Raw genomic sequence first — 20,645 nt, forward strand, 5'->3', positions numbered from 1 at the left:
ATTTTAAAAATTAAGCACATTACTAAAGTATAACCCTTTAGATCGGTGAAATCTCCCATGTAAAGCCTGTTAGAAAAGAAACCTTTAAAATAAGTAAAATATGTAAATGAACAACTACAAGAAAAAGATGAGAATCTAATTTTTTAAAAGCATACCAAATTACTACAAGTGGGGTGGGTGCAAGTGTATCTTTTCCCATAATGATCAAACACACAGTAGTTTTGAAATGTGGTACACGTAGTTTAAAAAGGAGGAAATTGCCCAGCATATTTACTGAACATATCAGCCCACCCTTTTTCATCCTGATTAAAAAATGAAGAATATTGGAAAGATAATCCTATCTGTTGTTCTTTAAACAAGCAACTATCTCTGTTGCTCAGTGACAACAGGAACACTGTTGGAAACTTGAAGGACCAGGTTGAGAACAGACCTACCTAGACAAAATATCTGCGTGGTTGCTGAGTTTTGATGTGAAGACATCATCATTATCATCTTATCATCTCTTTGCTACCCTAAAGTATGCTGTTAGGAAACACAGTTGTAGCCAAAGTTTGTATTGCTTCTTAGTGAAAATTGATACAAAATGCTGTATAAAGAGCTGAGAGATAATATTTCTAAAGAAAATAAATATTATTCTGGATAAATCAGTGCAAATCAGGTTTGAAAAATTGTCTCTGAATTTAAATCATTAGGGCAATAAATCACCTAACATAATATATCCATATGTTTTTCAATGTCAGTAAGAATGTATTATAGAACTATATTTCCCCATATTCTTTTTTCTGCCATTTATCGTAGCATCTTAATAATGGTGTCTATAAAAAGCAATGAGATGTAAATGCTTTACAGTAAAAACAGCACTGGCAGAAAAATAAAAAACCAAAAGTTTTATTATTGATTAAAAGTAATCAATCTTAAAAAAACAAAGCTGAATAGCCAATGAATTACAATACCTAAAAATATATAAAGAGAGCATTCCAGGGAAAATATTCCAGAGTTGGAATCTATATCCAAAAAAGGGCTCCACATGATAAAGATTTATTATATGGGTAGTTTTTTAAATGCTTTTTATTTTAAGGGCTTTTTGTGTCATTAGCTTTTATCCTGTTTTATTTTATCCTATTTTAATAATAAGCAGTTTGGAAATACCTTAAAGAATAGATAATTGTCTTATAATGCCTATAAACAGTCTGCATAAGTCTGCCAGGGCTAGTGCCAGTTAAGAATTTCTCGGTTAATTCTAAATCAATTAACACTGATAAGACCCCTCAAAGGTAACATATATAAAACATTGCAAAAATCTTATCTTCTCTTTATTCTAATGCAAAAGGGATCCATTATGGCCAAGCTACATCTGTTTCAAAAGAGCCACTGTAGCAGGTAGTATATACAGAGATTAAATACAATGAATGCTACAAGTATCACAAGGTATTTTCGACCCGTAAGGAAACTAGAATAATTGGTACTCCTGAATAAGAGCCTAATCCTTTAATTTCTAATCTTGTTGACATTTAAATATTCTATGGATATAATTACTCCTTCTCCTTAATTGGTATTTGGGCTGCGCTGGAGCCTTGGGGCTTCAGAAGAATTCCTGTTGTAATCCAGTGCAGTTTAAGGTACTTTTGATATATAGTACAACTTATGAACCAACATGGTTTTTTTTTCCCAGTTAAAGTAAAAAAAAAAGCACCGTCCAAAATCAGCTCTTTATATAGTCAATACTATGGCATAATACAAAAATGATGGGAAGTAACATTTTGTACAAAGATGTGATTCCTGTCTTGTGACATGAGAATGAAAAAGATAACCCTGTGAAGCTGTCATACAGCTATAAACAGAATTTAGTAAAAGATAGGAGGAGCAGATCGGAAATGAAAGTGGTGGATTATAATAAGCAAGGCCAGGCAGCTTGATCTCCAGATGCTATAGAATCGTGATGGTGAACCAATGGCATGTGGAGAAGTTGCCCAAAAGAGCTCCACTGAGCATGCATGCATGCCGCCTGGCCACCAGCTGATTGTTGGGTGCGCATGCGTGAGGGGCAGGGGTGTGCAGATGTACATGCATGCGCAGACGTGCACGGCACATGCGGGGGTCACGCACGCATGCACAAGGGGCATGGGGGGGTCCGCATGCATTGTCTTGTGGGTGCTGGCACGCAAGCACAAGTGCAATTTTCGGCACATGATCCCAAAAAGATTAGCCACCACTGCTATAGAATATAACTATAGTATGAATTAACGCTGCATGTTATTTGATATTTTCAGAGTTCATAATCCAACATTTCTGGAGGATATCAGGCTACCATTGGAACCTTTTGTACTGGAAAGGATTAGACTAACATTAGCAACTAGAGAGCAAGAAGAAAAAGAGTATTATAAGATATGGGATTTGTTCTACCAATGGCTAGATAGAAAAGTAGGAAATCGAAGTATAATACAATAGCAATGATATGTTACAACTATTTTGGAATAAATTACAAATGAACAAAAATTAGTAAGAATTGAGATTTGCTCTAAAGGATAATATGGATTTGAAACTAAAGTCTGAGGATGGTGTAACAATAATATAATATGATATGGAAAGTTGATTAATGTTATATGAATGTAAATCTAAGAGGAAAAGACTATAGATATTGTGCACAAGAAATATGCACCAACTGACACACTGTATAACTAAAAGAAGGTTTTATTTGTTGCTTTGTTTATGTTTGTTGTTTAAAAAATTTAAAAATTGTTAAAAATAAAAAAACTTTTTATAAAAAAAAAGAACAGGTATACAATCTGTTATAAACCCATTTTGTTTTCTCACAATAGCCAAGGTAAAGATAAATGAAGACGCTTAGAAAATGTGTATCTGTTTCTTTACTGACAATCCTCAGGCTCTTAAGATATCACATTTTTTCTCTGAGGGCTCTATCCTGTTCCCCAAAGAGATATGACCTAACAGAATACAGGTCACCTTGAGAGCCCTTTTTTTTCCTTGTAAATCAAAGCATTTTTCATGTATTCACTTTCCTCAAAGCTGTTCATTTATCCAAATAAAACTCACCAAGAATGTGTAGTTTGCCAGAATCTTGGCCTGATAATGTAGCCAATCAGGCTGTTGGTTTGAGCCCCGAGCTTGGCAATTTGATTGCAAATGTTTCATCATCATTCGTGGAGACATAGTCAATGCCATATGTAGCCAATGTCGCCAAACTGCATTTAGGCTGGATTGATGGCACCAAATAAAGCAACTTGCTTATCTCATGTCCTCCTAAATTTCATATGTATAACTTTGGTTTCCTGAATTCCACAGGGTATCTCATTTAAATCTAAAGCAATAAGGAACACAAATGTTAAACAGGAGAGGTTTTACTGGACAGTCCCATCTTTCTTTAAAGCAGGGGACTCCAACCTTGGCACCTTTAAGACTTGTGGACCAACTCCCAGAGCTCTGCTGACTGAGGATCTCTGGGGGTTGAAGTCCACAAGTCTTAAAATTTCCAAGGTTGGAGATCCCTGCTTTAAAGGATAGTTCCACCCTTCTCCACATAGAAGCTACAGATAGAAGGCATAAGGGACAATCTTTTCTGCCACACACACCCAGCCTTGGCATCAAATTGCCACGGCTGAGTAGAAGCAGAATATGCAGAAACAAGTGATAGGCATTGGAGAAGAAGTTCACTCAGTATCTTTTGGCAACTTTGGGAGCTACACTTTAGCACTGAAAAACACTTGACATGTTGCTTTTCAGCTTGGTTGAGGGGCTTTGGCAAACCTTGGGAGGCAGTTCTTTTCATCTTCGCTTTTAGCTGTGAGGGGCGAGGATACAGTCTCCAATCCTGAGGAACAGAGCCATTTGACAAGAGACCTGGTAGATAAAAAGAATCTCTCCCATAATATTCTGCAGATGGAAATCTGATAGGTAAATGTATGTAAATAAATGTTAATATTTAAATGTAATATTAACTTTTAACAGGGCTGTGGGTGCGGGGGAAGAAACTTTGCCCTCAAATGGCAGTGAGAAAGCTGGCTGGATGTGGCAGGTCTCTGAGCCAAAAGATTGCTCAATCCTGATGCGTATAAGGGAAAAATAGAAAGAAGTGGACTCTCCAATTTCCAGAAACAGAATGGCTCTGGAGGACAATGGCCAGGGACTGGAGGAAGGCAGCAGCTTAAAGTGACCAATAGGAGTTGACAAATCCCATCCTCTTACCTGCATCACCAATGACATCATCTGTGAGGCATCCTAAATTGGATTAGGTCCATGGCAAACGTTGTGTCAGGAGGAGAGGGAGAATAATAATTGAAAGCTGAAACTGCAAAAGAGGACTTGAAGCTGATTCTGCTAAGGACTATGGATGAGAAGAGGCAAAGCCATCCAGACATGTCACAGGAAAATATTTACTGGAGCATCTTTATGCAGTGATTAGGGGGAAACACAAGGATGAACACTTGTTTTGTTGCAATATTGCCATCTAGTGTCAGGCTATTAGAAATAAAAAAGGGCACATATTATTCATGTTCATTTCATTTGTATAGAACTGAAAGTACGGATTAAATGATTTTACAAGAGGAGAAATGTGTATATGTGGAGGTGGAGGGAGAACAGAGTCCTTCCTTGTCTTATCTATCTGTACTGTAGCTCATAAGAAAAACTCTGTGCCTGGAAAATGATTCTACTGTAGGTGCTCAAGGGTAAAAATGGCCAAAGGCTAATTATCTTTAAAAAAAATAGCAGGGGAAACAGATTCAAGTCAGGCAAAGGAGTGAGCCTGTGTGTTTCCTCAGGCTGGTTATTCTATTTATTTTCTATCCCAATTTTCTACCTGAAAAGCACCTAAAATGTATAGCAAATACAAGCATGTAAATAAAAAATAATTCAAATTCTTACTATTTGCAACTTGGCAGGTATAGTTAAAGGAAGGTTTTAATTGCTTTCCTGGGGATGGATAAAGTAGGGGTGTAATAATCTTAGTTGGGAATAGTGTATGAAAAGCTTGTCCGAGCCCTTTCATGCCAATCTTATTGCCTTATCAATGCCACCCTGAAATAGACAGAATTGTCCCTCAAATAATTAGGCCCCAAAGAATAAATTTCCATTGTTATTTACTGCATTATTATTCTTAACACAGAATACCATAAAACTGTTTTAAGAATTGCATTATTATTCGTTATATAGAATCTCATAAAATTATCAAAGTCAATGCTTTTTCCTCAAAATCACAAGTCGTAAGTGTTCGTTGTCTTTGAACTTTAATTGCATTAAAGAGTATTTGGAAGCACTATGAGTAGCTGAAATTGTCCACAACTGACAGCCACATAAATCATAAATATGTTCAATTCTTGAGAGAAAATATCTTGTGTAAAGATATCGGATCACACCTTGATAACCATGCCGGAACTACTGCCAGTACCTTTACTCTGAAACTCCCATCTACCCACTCAATTGCACAAGCTTAGCTTTCCGGGCAAGTCTCCTTTCAGAAAAGGAGAAATCTGCAAGGACAACTCTTTAAAAACCATTTTCTAGAGCTCTTTTTTTTTAAGGTAACAAATAAAAGTGTTGTTATTTCTATGAAGGAATGAAGATGAACAATTCTAGTAAATTCTAAACAAGAACTGCTTTGGTCCTATTGTTTGAGGTAGCTTACAGTTTTATTGGAAACTCACCAAATAATTATCATAATGAAAATTGACTCTTGGTATTCTCTCCTGCTTCAAGAGCAGTTGGACATTTAGCCTTCTCTTTGCAGACACATACAGTTCTCGATTTACATGACTGGCATCCAAGTTCCTTCATATTTTAAACAATTTTGTTTGATACTTAAGATTAATGCACTATTGATTACTGATACTTTAGAGAAAGTGAATAAATCCTTCATAATCAGAAACTGTATAATTTATACAAAATATTAATATACTATTTTCTACATTGTTTTAAATGATGATTCAAATATGAAATATTTGTTGTAAATTGCTTCAGTATTTGAGAGAGGGGCATAAACTGCAGCATTGTGCATCTGTGCTGTTCACATGTTTCAAGGAGAGTATTGGATTTTTTAAAATTCCCAGGAGTAGTAGTTATTGTGCTTATATTTCTTGTGTACTCATGCTATATATAAATGTGAAGAAAGGCAAAATGAATGAAATCTTTGTATCATAGCCTACTTAAAATTCTAGCAACAGATCAAAACATTACTTTCAGTTGGTGGATTAGGCATACTACATATTGGTAGTCACAATATTTAAATTTAGTAGAATATACTTTTAGTTTATTTTTTTGAGAAGGAAAAATATACTGACATAATTCAATACAATCAAAATGTTACATTTTAAACAAAAACATTACAAAAAACACTTTAGCAGAGACTTTAATATATTCAGAAAATCCAGCCCTATTTCACACTCAGAAAATTCATAATCTTAATTGCATCCTTTAAAAAAGAAACAAATAAAAATGGATATCATATATACTTTGATCACTGAAATGTTACTTCCTTTCCAGAACAGTTTAAATCAGAGGTAGGCAATCTATATTTTCTACATAATTAAACATTTCCATAATCAAAATCTCTATGTATAGTGTTATGATTTATGAGAATTATATTACCTGAATGATATTAGACTGCCTACCTATGCTTTAAACTTTTTCACTTGCCATTCATTAAGCTTTTGCATATTTTGTTTAAAAAAATAGGATTAGACTATTTGCAGAAATAACAAATATAGCAAGATATAATTTATCTCAGCTTTTTAATGGTAATAATCTTGTTGTGGTGCTTTTATTCAGAATTCAATGTTTACATACGCATGTAAATATATATATATATATATATATATATATATATATATATATATGGATATATATGGATATATATGGATATATATATGGATATACATACATATATATACATATATATATACATACATACAGAAATTGCTCTTCATTCACTACAAACTAGACATACGAAAGAGAAATGCAGATGTTGAAAGTATACAGCAACACAAGTACACAATTTTAATATTAAAATTATTCATTTTTATAGTTTGTCTAATTTCCCCCTGATGATACATGGGACTAAACATATTCTATTAGAAAATAGGAAGAATTTAAACTAAATGAATTAAAAAAACAACATCCTCTACCCACGATACATAATTTCATGTTATTACATTAAAGATAGCTGATTACTAGCAACATTGTGAAATTTTGAAATTTCCTTAAAAACTTCTTACCTCCACTAAATTGTTTTTTTTTATTGTTCTTTCAAATCATGGAGTTTGCATGCAACTGTTTTCAGTACAAAATATTAATGTAGGACAAACTGAGTTTTCAAATCTATATTATATTCTGCCCAAGTTTCCAAAATAGTCAATTAGGTGGTAAAGCATTTTGAAATACTATTCTGCCATGAAAAATCGGGCAACTTTTCCATTTATTAAAATGTGATCAGAGCAGGAATATAAGTGCCCAAAATGCGAGGCATAAGTCCAATTTCTTATACTTAAATGTTAGCAATTTAATTCAAGATATAATACATGGTAATTTGCTGCATATTGATGAAAGGTGCAAATTAAGGCAAAATGCAGAGGTTCTTTGATTTTGAAATCACCATATATGTTTGTCAATGAGATTTAATATGTGAGAAAACTGCCAGTTAACTTTTGCTCTCAAACGAGTTTGCTTTCAGTACTATGTTACTATGAATAAATTCAGTAATCAAAGAAATAACTTTCATCACAATTCTTAACCCTAGAGATTTAATTAAATGTTTTTAAATAAAGAGCATTACAATCCAAACTCAACATTTAATTTTGTTTTGATATTTAACGTGTAAAAAAATTACCTTAAGCCATGCTACATTAAAACTTATTACACAAGTTTGCAGAGATTGTAATGGAAGCACCTATTACTCCATGAGGACTGAGATTTAATATTAAAGTGTATTTACATATTTGTAATACAAATGCAATATTCCAATAATGTTAATTAACCACCATATTTCCGACACTAATATAACATTCATTTTTGGCTATTTTGAAATCTACTAAGTGTTTTTTCAATTAAGGTTTCAAAGCTCAAGTAAATGATCCCAGTTCAGCCAAAATAAAGTAAAATAAAGCTACCTTTCTTCCAGCTTCATTTGTCTTATTTATGAATTTAGATAAGATTCATAATTAATAAAGCCGCATAGCAAGAAAGATGTACCTAATAGACCAAACATGGAAGGAAATAGTGTCTTTTTTGTTATTGGATTCTAAATGTTCACAAGAAATATGATAAAAAAATTTAAACTTTCGCATCAAAAGCCATAAATGAATCCAAACTAATAAAATTAGGATTCCTAAGAATGGCTATAGCATGTTAACATACCTATGTTCTCATTTTTATCGTTTGTTATCTGTTTCACCTATGACTACACATAAACATAATTTTTACGATGCATTTATATTGCAAAGGAAAGGAGGCAGAAACATGAAGGATGTCCATGCCTCACAAAGTCATTTAGGCTATGAGCGCCTATTCCATTAAAATTACCTGAAATTTTATTAATTTCAGTAATCTCTTAACTGCATTTGACATTATGATGTTGGTATTTTTAAGATACTACAGGTCTCAACATCTGCAGATAAAAACATTTCTTCAGCAACCATTTAAAATTACAATGGCACTGAATGCAAGAGCACATGACCCATGCCTGAAGTTATATAACCGTTGAAGTGCCCCCATGGTCATAAGGTCAAAGTTTGGGTCTTTTGCAGTCCAGCCACACTTACGACTGCAGGGGCGCTGCAACTACCAGCAAGCACTTCTCTCTTCTCCCTTTAGGCCCACTGCCGCCCTGTTTCGCTGCCTTGGCTGATCTTCACCACCATCTTCTTGCTCCTACTGCTCAGGAGGCATGCCTGGCCTCACTGCTGGGCCATATGGGGCTAATTTTGTGCTGCAAAAAAGAAAGGGAAGCAGAAAGCACCTTTGTCTAGAGCTCAAAGCCAGCCCCAATCCTGCCCACAGCTCTATGAAACTGAGCTGTAAGACAAAAAGGTGTCGTTTGTTTTCTTTTTCTCAGTGCAAAGCAAACCCCAAGTGCTCCTAAATGGGGCTGGAGCTGACTTTGTGCTGGGAAAAAATGCTTTCACCTTTTTTTTTCTTTTTTCCCTGTGCAATACCATCTCCCAAATAGCTTCTGGGATGAGAATTCAGAAGCGTCTCTGCTCTGGGGTTGAAAACCCTGCCTGGATTTTGACACAGACGATTTTCAGCTCCACTACAGAACATTTTGGAGGAGGGATTCCAAAAGATCGCGAGACTAGCGCTAGCTTGGAAAACAGCACGAGGAAGCCTCTGTAAGAAGGCTGCATCTCACATAAGGTGGGCACACCTGTCAGCATCTGGAGGAAAAATGGCAAAGGTAAGTGGGGCACTTTGCATGCACTGGTGGGCTATATGGGCAATAAGGCTTCCCAAATCTCACGGCTTTGCCTGGGCTTGTGGGCCAGGTGAGTAGTGAGGTTTTCATGGATGGCTGCCACTCAGTGTCACTGCTGCACCCCCCCAAACTCATGGTTTGCCTGGGCCTCGCAGGGTTTCCTCACAGGGTTTCCAAGGCAACCTGCATTCCTTACCTGGGAGTGATTAACAACTGCAACTGGGAATGCTAGCATCTCAGTCATTGAGCAAAGCTGTCATGCTTAATGACAGCTGCATTCAATGACCAAAATTCCAATTGTGGTTGTAAGTCAAGGGTTACCTGTATGGGGAATGCCAGAAGCTTCTATGCCTACAAGTGCAGACCTCTGACTGTTGATAAATGTTTGATTGATAGTTGTGGATGCAGAGCTAAGAAGCAATTTTGTATCTTTCTTCTACTTTCTGCTTTAGGCAAACTGCTTGTATAACTTGTCTTTAGAGTTACGACTAGAACAGGGAATAAAAAAATCATCATTAAGTGATACACTCATTAAGAGATGTATCATGTGACTGCACCTGATTTTACAACCTTTGTTGCTGTGGTTGTTAAAGCAAGACAACACGTGACTGTGACTTGTGACCTTTCCTGCTGGTTTCCCCAATGACTTTCCTTATCAGAAGTCAGCTGGAAGGGATCACATGACTTTGGGATGCCATGAATGTTGAAAGTGTGACACAGTTGCCAAGCACCCTGGATTGCAATCATATGACTAAGGGAACAATTGTTAAGTGCAGGGACCAGTCATAAGTCACTTTTTTCAATTGCAATTTTAAATGAATGGTCATGTCAAAGACTACCTGTACTGTAATTAAAAACTGTAAAGGATTTGGATGTAAATGCATTTCACTTGTGCATTGAAGAAAAGAACTGTTAAAATGCAATTTGATTTGATTAATTTGAAGCTAAAATTTGGGGATTGTATATCAAAAACAAGCAAACAAAGGAAAAATATTATGAGTATTAAAGTGCAGCATCAGTTACTTTTGGTTATTCAAAAAATATTTTTCTAAAAATTTCAAAATATATTTGCAAGCTTTCCTGCTCATTCTCTTCCACTTTCTACATCTAAATATTTGATTATTCCAGACAGCAAAATACAATATAGCTCAAAATGGACATGGAAAAATGCCAATAAATATATACTGTACTTTTAAAAAGCTACCGATTTCGCTGATTTTTTGCAATCATACAAAATGTCAACAAAGATAGCATAGATTAAATATCAAAGCTTCGAGAAGCTTCAGAATTCACTATAAGATAAATGTCTCATCAACTATTTCTTGAATCAATTATACCAAACTGAGAGACTATCAAAATTTTACACAAAATCTGTACAGAGATCACAGAAAACTGCAAAATCTCCTTTAAGACAAACCAAAGTAGAAGGTTCACACAAATATTCAATATTTTTTTTAAAAAAAAAATACTATGCTATGCCTTCTCAAAAGAATTATTTAGGAATATTAGTTTATAATTTTTAAAAATGTTAAAATAGGTATATGGATAAAATTGAATTAAAAGGGATATGTTATTCTCCACTGTTATGAGATACCGCTTGATGGTATCAAATTATTATTATGTATCTGGTTGTCATTGAAATGATAAATATAGACAAAATGGTAAAATATTGTTTTTGAATTGATACTGAATGTAAAAAAGCAAAGGGAAACCAATGGCTAAACTGGCTAAATAAAATGACTAAAACTCCCAGTATCACTAAACCTCTTTTTTCAAGAAACTCAAATATTTGGTAGCTGGTATTTAGCAAAGAGTGCAAATTTTTTTTATCTGTAATGGCAATGTTTTATATAGAAAGAACCCTATGACATACGTTGTTTTAAATATTTTTAAAATATTTTCTTCTTACAGTGTTTCATTTGAAATCATAAAGGAAAACTGAGGAAAAAAGATAATGCATGGCAGGCATGGTAAACTCTAAAAACACCCATTTCCTACCAAACAAGTAAAACAACGCTAGTAGACTTTTCTCTCTATTTTGTGAATTCAAATTTATTTAAGAAATGTTTTGCAATTTTGTCTAGAATGCCATGAAAATCACTTATTCCTATATTATTTCATGAATTTTTCACCCCAGTACTTAGAATAAATTTCATAACATGTGGCTATTCAGTGGCAGGTGAATAAAACCTGAATACCCATATAAAACTCATTGTTGCCTACAAATTTTTCCTATTGTCTACCGTAGATCATACCAGTTTGTAAAGGAACTGGTAACAAAAGAGTTTTCACATCTGCTATACTGGCTTCATTTTCCATTACTTATTTGGATATATAATACTAAGAATTACATCAAATGAAGAATATATTTCTCTGCCACAGTGGAATTACCAAGAAACAGTTACAAAAGATGGTGGGCCTATTTGTGCTTATAATCTATACCTTTTCTCTTAATTTACTTTCTCTTCATTTTCCTAAATTTGTTTTTGAATTGGGATAATGTCATTTCTAACAAAATTCAGAAATGTTATATAATTTCACATAATTTTGTAGTTAAATATAAAGTGATTATAAGACTTCCAAGCAACTAACAAGCAAGTCAAATACTGCAATTTTCCTGCTGTATAGATACTTTTATAGCATGGTATTCAAACATAGTATGTTACACTACTGAAGGCTTATATGTGCAGGCCATAAACAATTAATAGTATTTCTGCTACTGAAGATTTTTAGTGACATAAATATATACAATATCATTTGACATATTCCTACAGCCTTTGCTAGATTGTATTATATTGTTCATTCATGAAATCTTCACAAACTATAGCCAAAGAATGTAATGAATATCTTAACACATAGATTATTATAAGCTGCATTTGTATGATAGTAAGTAAAGTTATTAGAAATCTGGCACCAAATGCAAGTTATAAGAATTTGCAGCACAGTCTTTAGAAAAGCATGAGATAAGATTGATATTATGATTACTTGGTTCTAATTTATATAAATTTTCTCAGATTTTTACAGTCCACTTTCATAGAATTTGAAACAGCATCTTTATTTTCTTACTAATTGGAAACAATCAAACCTGCATTTTAGGAAAGACGTTCTAGCCTACCTTGGTTGTCCTGGAAAGCTAAGCAGGATCTTGTTAGGATCAGAACTGCAAATTACCAAGGAATACGAAGTCTAAGCTAGCCTGAGAAGTAGAAAAAATATTCTGTATTGCTACCATGAAAACTGTGGATATGTCCATGAAATCGCCAGGAGGTGGGCTCAATCTGAATAAGCTTTTACTTTACCTTTTGAAATATACTAGAAACAGCAATGTTCATCTCTTATATGCTTTTTAAATAACTTAAACTGAGTGATCACCATTAATAAATCCAACTATGTATTATTTTGACATACCACAACTTAATGTAGATTACAACTCTAATTTCCACAGAGTTGTAATTCCCATATCATCATTCGACGTTTGCTATGTGGTTTATCAACTATTTCTACAACTTCACAGGCATGTGTCAGAATTACATTTCATTATTCTGTATGATATTATTATAATTCTAAATTAAACTTTTATGAAGGTCACAAATTCTTTAGGAAATATAAAGAAAGATGACAAGTAATTCCATTATTATTATTATTATTATTATTTGCAGTTCAGAAATCCAAAAAACTACTTCTCCTTTGATGAGCTAGTACAAACTGATTCACTGAATAAAGAAAATTAGACACTGAGTTCTCATCTCTCTCCATCTCCATTTAAAATAGAGAAAACGTGGACCAAAATTATTGCATCTTGCATCTTTTAATCTGTCCTTTATTAATTATAATACTAGTTTTTTTATTAAATAGCTATAAGCTAAAAGTATGTTTAGAAAAACAAGGACAAACTGCACTACATTTATTACAAAGAGCATACTGTGAAAATGCATCAGCTCATCAGCACAATAATCTCACAAGAGTGTAATCAGATGTCAGGAAGGAAAAATGCTAACTTAGAAACCATGGGATGCTTGCACAAATCTATCTTATCTCTCCTATCCGCGGCTCTCATGATTGAAAGAAGACCTAATGTCAATGTTTATGAATGACAAAAACAGCTACCAACATTTGATAATATGCAGTGCATTTCAGGTGCTTGTTTTTTTCACTGATTGGATATTGATATTGGATATATTCTGGTCCATTTCTTATATTTTCTGTTTCAACAGTATTATTACTTAGCAATGTTTAGAGGCAATATCAATACCCCTTTTCTAGACTAAAACAGAATGTTCAATTTTTTTAATTTAGTGAAGTGATTTTCAATTAAAACTTGTTCTTTCCTCCTAAGAGTTACCTTGCAAAGCTATGGCTTGCTCAGGCTATTTTCCGAATCACAAGCACCATATGTGGTTGAAAAGAAATAAACAATGTACTGCAAATTGCCTCAACAAGGAAAAGAGCAGTACAAAGGGAAGTGTAGAACTAGAGACCTTCGTCTTTTCATCATGCTCAGCCCTTAGGTAGTTCAAGGAGATACTTGCAGGGAAGCAGTCATCAGATGATTTTTTTGTAGAATACCTCATATGTCTCACTGTTCACTTTGATGGCAGGTGGTTTCATATGTAGTTTTTAGTTTCTTTGTGATTTTAAGAGTCTTTAAAGATGCATCATTCGGAATCGGATAAGTCACTTTAAACAAAGCAAAGCAAGAATATGACTATTTATAAGACAGTACTTTGTTACATTGCACTTCCAGTGATGTCACCTACTATTTTATAGTATCTTTTCATTTATTGAAGGAATTTTAAACTAACAATGAAGTGCAACCAATTGCACCAAGAAAAAGATAATAAAAAAGAACAATTTCTCATAATTGCATAAAATCAAACATTCACTTCTATTGAGGAACAGTATTAAAATTTAAAATAATTGTTGATCCATATCTGACACTAGCTATTGGTATGAGAATTGTAGATTTTTCTATGAAACAGACTGAAAAATAATACGTACATCAGAAGATAACCACTGGCACATGCAGATTAGATTATTCTAAAATAAAGGTAATAACCCAAACATTATCTTTCATTATGTCTAAAAGCCAATTCAAACATTTAGCTTCCTTCTCTCCTTGATGCTGCATTATAAAGAGGAACTCTAAAAAAGGGGTTGCTTTTTAATAAATACAATTATATCTATATTTGCTATACAGGTAGTCCTCAACTTACAACCACAATTGAGCCCAAAATTTATGTTGCTGAGAAGTTTGTTAAGTGAGTTTTGCCCCATTTTATGACTTTTCTTGCCAGTTGTTAAGTGAATTGCTGCAGTTGTTAAATTAATAACATGGTTGTAAAGTGAATCTGGTTTTCATATTGACTGTCTGAAGATCGCAAAAAGGGATTACTATCAAACTACTTGCAAGAAGGTGGAACTTTTTCTTATATTGAACAATAAACCCTTTGTAAAGAATCGCTTTAAAAGATTTAAAATAATTTCTATACTCGTGCTACTTTCACAGTATAGTTTACAAATCATTATCTTTTTAAACTTTTAATTAAAGTAACAAAACTGAACTCTTTGAAAAATGAAGTAAGTATTTTTGCTATATCATATGTATCTGGTATTCAAGAGCCTTGGAATCATATATCCATCATTTATGTTACCTTAAAAAAACTAGCACAAATGGATAAGAGGTAATTATTGTGAGTTGAGATAAATATCCAGGTTTTCCAACTTCCAAAGGTACTTTTAATATCCAAAATAAAATCTCAATAGCATTGTTCCTATAGAGCAGGGATCTTTCAAACTTGACAGCTTTAAGACTTGTGGACTTCAACTCCAGTCATGTTAGCTCAGGAATTCTGGGAGTAAACTATAGAGACTAAAAATAAATAACTTGGGTCTGAAATATATACTTTCCTCAATATAGTATTAGAAATTGTGTTAATTATTTCAGATTGCTTTATACTTCTTTTGTTAATGAATAAGGGAACAATTCTCACGCATCATTTATTCCACATTAAACAATATGTTATAAAGCAAAATAAAATAACTGTTGCATTAAGTATTTTCTTTCCAATACCAGAATCAGTTTAGCAAACGCAGACAAGCTTGATTCATCAAATTAGCCTGTTTTATTACAAATGTCAAGCTCTGTAAATGTGTTGCTGTTTAAAAATATTAAAAGTGACATATTACAAAATGACATATTCCAACACAAAAATAAAATCTGATCAAGTTGTGTTAGCAGATGCATAGATTTGGTTAAATTACAACAAAAGTGTCTTATTATTTCTATAAATCTTTATAGAAAACTAAATAATTCACAGGACTAAACACAGTAAGGGAAAGAGTTTGCTTACAAGGATCCATATCTGCTCTCATATTTAGAGACAATAGTCTTGCATTTTCCCACTTCCTTCCGTAGTTCTGCAACTTCGGTCCTCAAGGCTGTGTTCTCCTTCTCCAGAAAAGCAGCTCGGATTGTGATCTGATTCTCTTTTAGGCGCCGAGCATCCCGAGATCGCTTGGCTGCCACATTGTTTTTCTTTCGCCTTGTCCAATATTTTTCATCCTATGTGGAAACAATCAGGTTGACAGTTTAGTATTTAGCAGATATTTCATTGATTTGTAATTTATTATTTTGTTTTTCTTATGACCAAATATGACTGGACTTTTTGCAAATTACTACCCACAGTTGTTGTTATCCATGCTAGAGTAACCTTCAGATTAGGCTACCACAATGAAGTGCAGAAAGCTACATACAAGTGAAGATTACTCAGAAATATGGTCCAGAATATTATGATGTAACTGATATGGAAAAATGGGAATAGGAACTGACTAAAAATACTATGGTTGACCATAAGTAGTCAGGCAAAAATACCACACCAATTTTTAAATTAAAATGAAAGTTTTAATTTTCTGACTACCTTTCAACTAATGGCAACTTTTGTTCATCTACATGAGAAGACACTAATTCTAGTATAGCATCACAATGCTCTCAAAGTCAATTTATAAATCAACTGAATTGAATTGATAAAAATCAGATTGTGCCTTTATTTGATTTTTATCCCACCTTTATTACTTTATAAGTAACTCAAGGCAGTGAACCTAACCAGTGTGCCTTCCTCCTTCTGTTTTTCTCACAACAACCCAGTGAGGTGGATTGGACTGAGGAAGAGTGACTGGCCCAAAGTCACCTATCTCATTCCTAAGATGGGAATAGAACTTGTACCTCCTGGTTTCCAAGCCAGCACTGTAACCACAATACCAAACTAGTTCTTGCCTTTTAATTCCATCAAGGACCTTTATGAAGGTGAATTTAATTTCTGATTAAATATCTAGCTACTGGTAAAGCTTAGATATACAAATTGAATATTGTCCTTAATTTGGGAAAGGAACAGTCACTTCCCTCAAAGAGGTTGGCTTTCATATTGATTCATTCAATAAACTGGTAAGCTTTGCTTAGAACAGAGAAGAAAGAAGAAAAGCAAAAGGAACAAGATGGATTCTATGAATTTCTAAGCAAGAAACCCACATGATTTTTCTTCATCTTGTCCACAAGTTTATTCACTAAAACCCAAAAACTTATTCAGAGGTAATACTCAGTGGAGAATCAGCTTGATGCAGTAATTAAAAGTACTGGGTTAGAAACCGGGAGACTGGTCCTGTCTTAGACATAAGTGCAACTAGGTGACTCTGGGTCACTCTGTCTCAGCCCAAGGAAAAAGACAACTGGAAACTTGCAAAAATTGTTGCAAAGGAAACTGCTAGAACTCATTCATGTAGGTGCTAAGAGTCAAAACAAACTTGGGTAGGTAAGTAAATAAATACATTAACTAGGTTGACTGCATTGATTTTAATTCATTTTTGTATCAAAAGATTTAGCTTAATTAATATAAGGAAGTTTTCATTATAATCTTCCCTATATACACTATACATCTTGTGCTTCAGGTTGTATACAAGATTGGTAAACCTTTTATAGTTGTGGAAATTACTATTCTTTTTTTATTTTTCCAGACCCATCCCCCCCCCTCTATTTTCTTGAAGCTGAACTGCAGCAGAAAATCCTGGATAGAAAAGCAAAGAATTCTTCAGAAGGATAGATCAAGGGACAACAGGAGGTTCAGCTTGACTAGTTGCAGTTTATAATAATTATCTTTTACTGGGGAAGCCTTAGAAAATGTTTTATATTATTCTCCTTCTGGATTTCAACAATCTGAAACAAATGAAACAAAGTATCCTTGAGTAAATCCTAGCAATGTTATTAAATTACACTCTGGGGACAAGAAGATGGTAAATTGCCATTCCTCAAGAAATTCACACTAAATCCACCAGAATTTTACAACAAAGAATCTGCTGATGAAAAAGACTCAATTGTGGGAAACTCCAGTGGCATACTTGAAAATGTACTTTGCAGCCAACAAACATGATTTCAAATACTTCTGAAATGCGATCACCCATCTACACAACAACAGAATAAACAGAATTACCTTTTGATTTTCTGGGACAAAGACTTTCTTGGCTTTTTTAATCATAGGCTGTGGTTTCAAGTCCTCTTCAGCAAACTTGTGCTTTCTAGGATTAAAGAGCTCTCCACCAGGCACACTGGACAGCACTAAATCAGCAGGGTCAGGGTTGAAATTCACATCAACCTCAACACAATCTGGATCAACAGGGCTAGGAGTCAATCTTTCCTCCTCACCTGGAGAAGACTCTGAAAAAAGGAAGACAAATTTAATAGTGAGCAGCATGAAGAAGATAACTACTATTAAACAGAAATATTAAAAGGGCCCCTTATTCAATGTATCATAAGTAGGAAAGAAGGAAACTGGTAAAATATTTTCCTCTCCTTCACTATTCAGTCTGAAACCCAGTGATAAAAGCCTTTAATATAGCAGCATATAAGGCAACATATATTAATACTAATCAAACAAGACAGATTTGACAATCGTTCTTCATTCTACATTCTTCACTTATTTGAATTAAAACAATATATTGCCAGCAAAAAGTAGCATACATAGTGCTACCACTTGTTTACATAATATTAATAGAATCAATAATGGGAACCAGTGAAATATTAGTTGTTCTTCCTTGTAACTTGCTGTGAATTTATGTGTTGTTAGATTGTGTATTACTGACCTTCCCATTTCTAAATTCAGGTTTAATTTTGCATGACAAGCAAATTGCTCATTCTAACCATTTCATTATTTTTCTGATTTCTGCATTGCAATTAAACTAAGAACCCAGTTAGGCAATGTGGGCAACCTTTTTTTTGTACAGCATCCTTTATAACCCCTTAACATACCTGAATTTTTGGTAGTTTCTGATAGATTGAAAACCACTGTGGAAGATGATGCAGATGGAGTGGTAGCAACAGTGGCAGATTCTTTTCCTTCCAGTTCAGCCACAGGCAGGAGGGGATTCTGATTCAGATCTAGATGAGCAGGACTGGAAGGGATTCCATTTTCCAACAGAAATTCATCAAGATCCATATACTCCAGATGAAAAGACTCCCCATCATAAGGAATAGTTTTATCCCAAATGGGAGGCATGAGGGAGGCAGAGACTGCCATTGTACTTGCAGCTGCTGCTTCATCTTCTTCAAGTTTTTCCTTCTTCTCTTTATCTAGAAGAAAATAGAATGATATTAGTCTAATGCAGAACTATATTTAACCATTTCTTTTTATATGATGATCCAAGAACTGGAACCATTTGCTGTATCAATCTTACAGATGAGAGCACCTTGCTGACCATGGCCAATTCCCCCAAAAGATAGTAGACTCTGTACTGGTGCCAAAACAACTTACATGGAGATTAGCCAATTTGAACTTGCTGAAGGAATCTGATCAGTCACCTTTGAGTATATGAACCAACAGAAAATAAAGTTGAAAAAATTTTCTATATTAAATAGCTCATTTAATATATATCCCTTTCACATGCAAATAATATAATAATGTATGAAATATGTGATAAAATGTTCATTTCTAAGTACTAATTTTAAGATGTAAAAATACAAAGATGCATAAAAGTTGCAAATCAGTACCAAAGGTCAGTTATCCCTCTGTGTTCAACTAATTGTATTCTTAGTTAAGTAGATATAGGATTGGCTCAATAAAAAAAGGCATATCTTAATTTAACAGAATATTTTTTCTGCATTATTAGCCCCAGAATTTAGTTCTTAATACGCTATAATAGCAAGAGCACTTAGACTTATATACCACTTTATAGTGCTTTATAGCCTGTCTAAGAGGTTTACAGAGTCAGCATAATACCCCCAACAATTTGGGTCCTCATTTTACCCACCACGAAAGGATGGGAGGCTGAGCCAACCTTGAGACTGGTGAAGCTTGGGAAAATGTAAAATAAACTATAAATGTTAAGATATTAATTCAAAAGAATATGAATTTCAAAAATGTAATCTTATTTCAAACACATATATCAAAACAGAAATGAGCAATAAGATAAAACATTATATTTTCAATATCAAATCCACAATGCTGCTGTTTTTTTAGAAGAGGGTATCAGAGCTACTTTCATATAAATGAATATTTAAAACAAAGATTTGGTTATTGATGAACAAAATGTTGACAATTAAATCACCCACTAACGTTTGCTGCTGAGTTTAGCTATTACTTACTACTTTCTTCTCTTGGTTAAAAAAAAAGACTAATTCAAAGCATTTAAAAAGAAAATACATGTTAGCATGCAAAAGTCAGCAAAGCACTCCCCTGACAGATAAGGGAAAGAGATATATGACACTACACATCCAGAATCAAAGAGAAAGAAATCCCCTTCCACACGTACGTGTGTGTGTGTGTGTGTGTGTGTGTGTGTTTTCGCGCCTATACTTTGCTGTGGGTAAAGTGCAACAGTCGATCCGGCGCCTGAAATCCAACTGCTTCCCCAAAGGAAGATGCTCTATGTGCCGATCGTCCTATTCGCTGTTATCACAAGGAAGCCCCGCTCCGTTAAGAGGAGATTACTTCCAAGAAAACAATTCACGGACTCGCCGCCTTACGCGCTGAGAGCTTCAAAAACAGCTCCGGGTAAACGGCAATAAGCGCCGGGGGCTGCGGGTACCGGGCGATGAAGGGCTCCGCGGCAACAACCAGGAGCAACCCCAGCGCCCGCCAGGCCACACGGCAAAATGGATGCGACGTGCCCGTCCGAACTGAGGCACTAGCCGCCGCCGCAATTCCCTCCCCACCGCCTCCCTCCCGTCCATCGCGCATTT

General features: G+C 34.4%; 1 protein-coding gene across 4 annotated transcripts in view; it reads right to left on the reverse strand.

The window, feature by feature from the left end:
- Positions 1-20,645, reverse strand: part of TEF (TEF transcription factor, PAR bZIP family member) — a 44,757-nt gene that overhangs the window by 13,718 nt on the left and 10,394 nt on the right. For 2 of the 4 annotated variants that reach the window (XM_026697036.2, XM_026697016.2), the window contains exons 2-5: positions 18,717-19,037; positions 17,902-18,125; positions 15,772-15,983; positions 11,456-14,098 (exon numbers count right to left, since the gene is read on the reverse strand). In XM_026697036.2, the coding sequence (XP_026552821.1) occupies positions 14,077-14,098; positions 15,772-15,983; positions 17,902-18,125; positions 18,717-19,037 (779 nt within the window). In that variant the 3' untranslated portion in view covers positions 11,456-14,076. Of the gene's footprint in view, positions 1-11,455; positions 14,099-15,771; positions 15,984-17,901; positions 18,126-18,716; positions 19,038-20,645 lie in introns of those variants that run through there. The other 2 variants (XM_087934743.1, XM_026697027.2) reach the window with 1 other exon arrangement.

Source organism: Pseudonaja textilis, chromosome 5 (assembly GCF_049901715.1).
Source record: "Pseudonaja textilis isolate UNSWEBS1 chromosome 5, rPseTex1.2, whole genome shotgun sequence".
In the NCBI taxonomy this organism is placed as follows: Eukaryota; Metazoa; Chordata; class Lepidosauria; order Squamata; family Elapidae; genus Pseudonaja; species Pseudonaja textilis.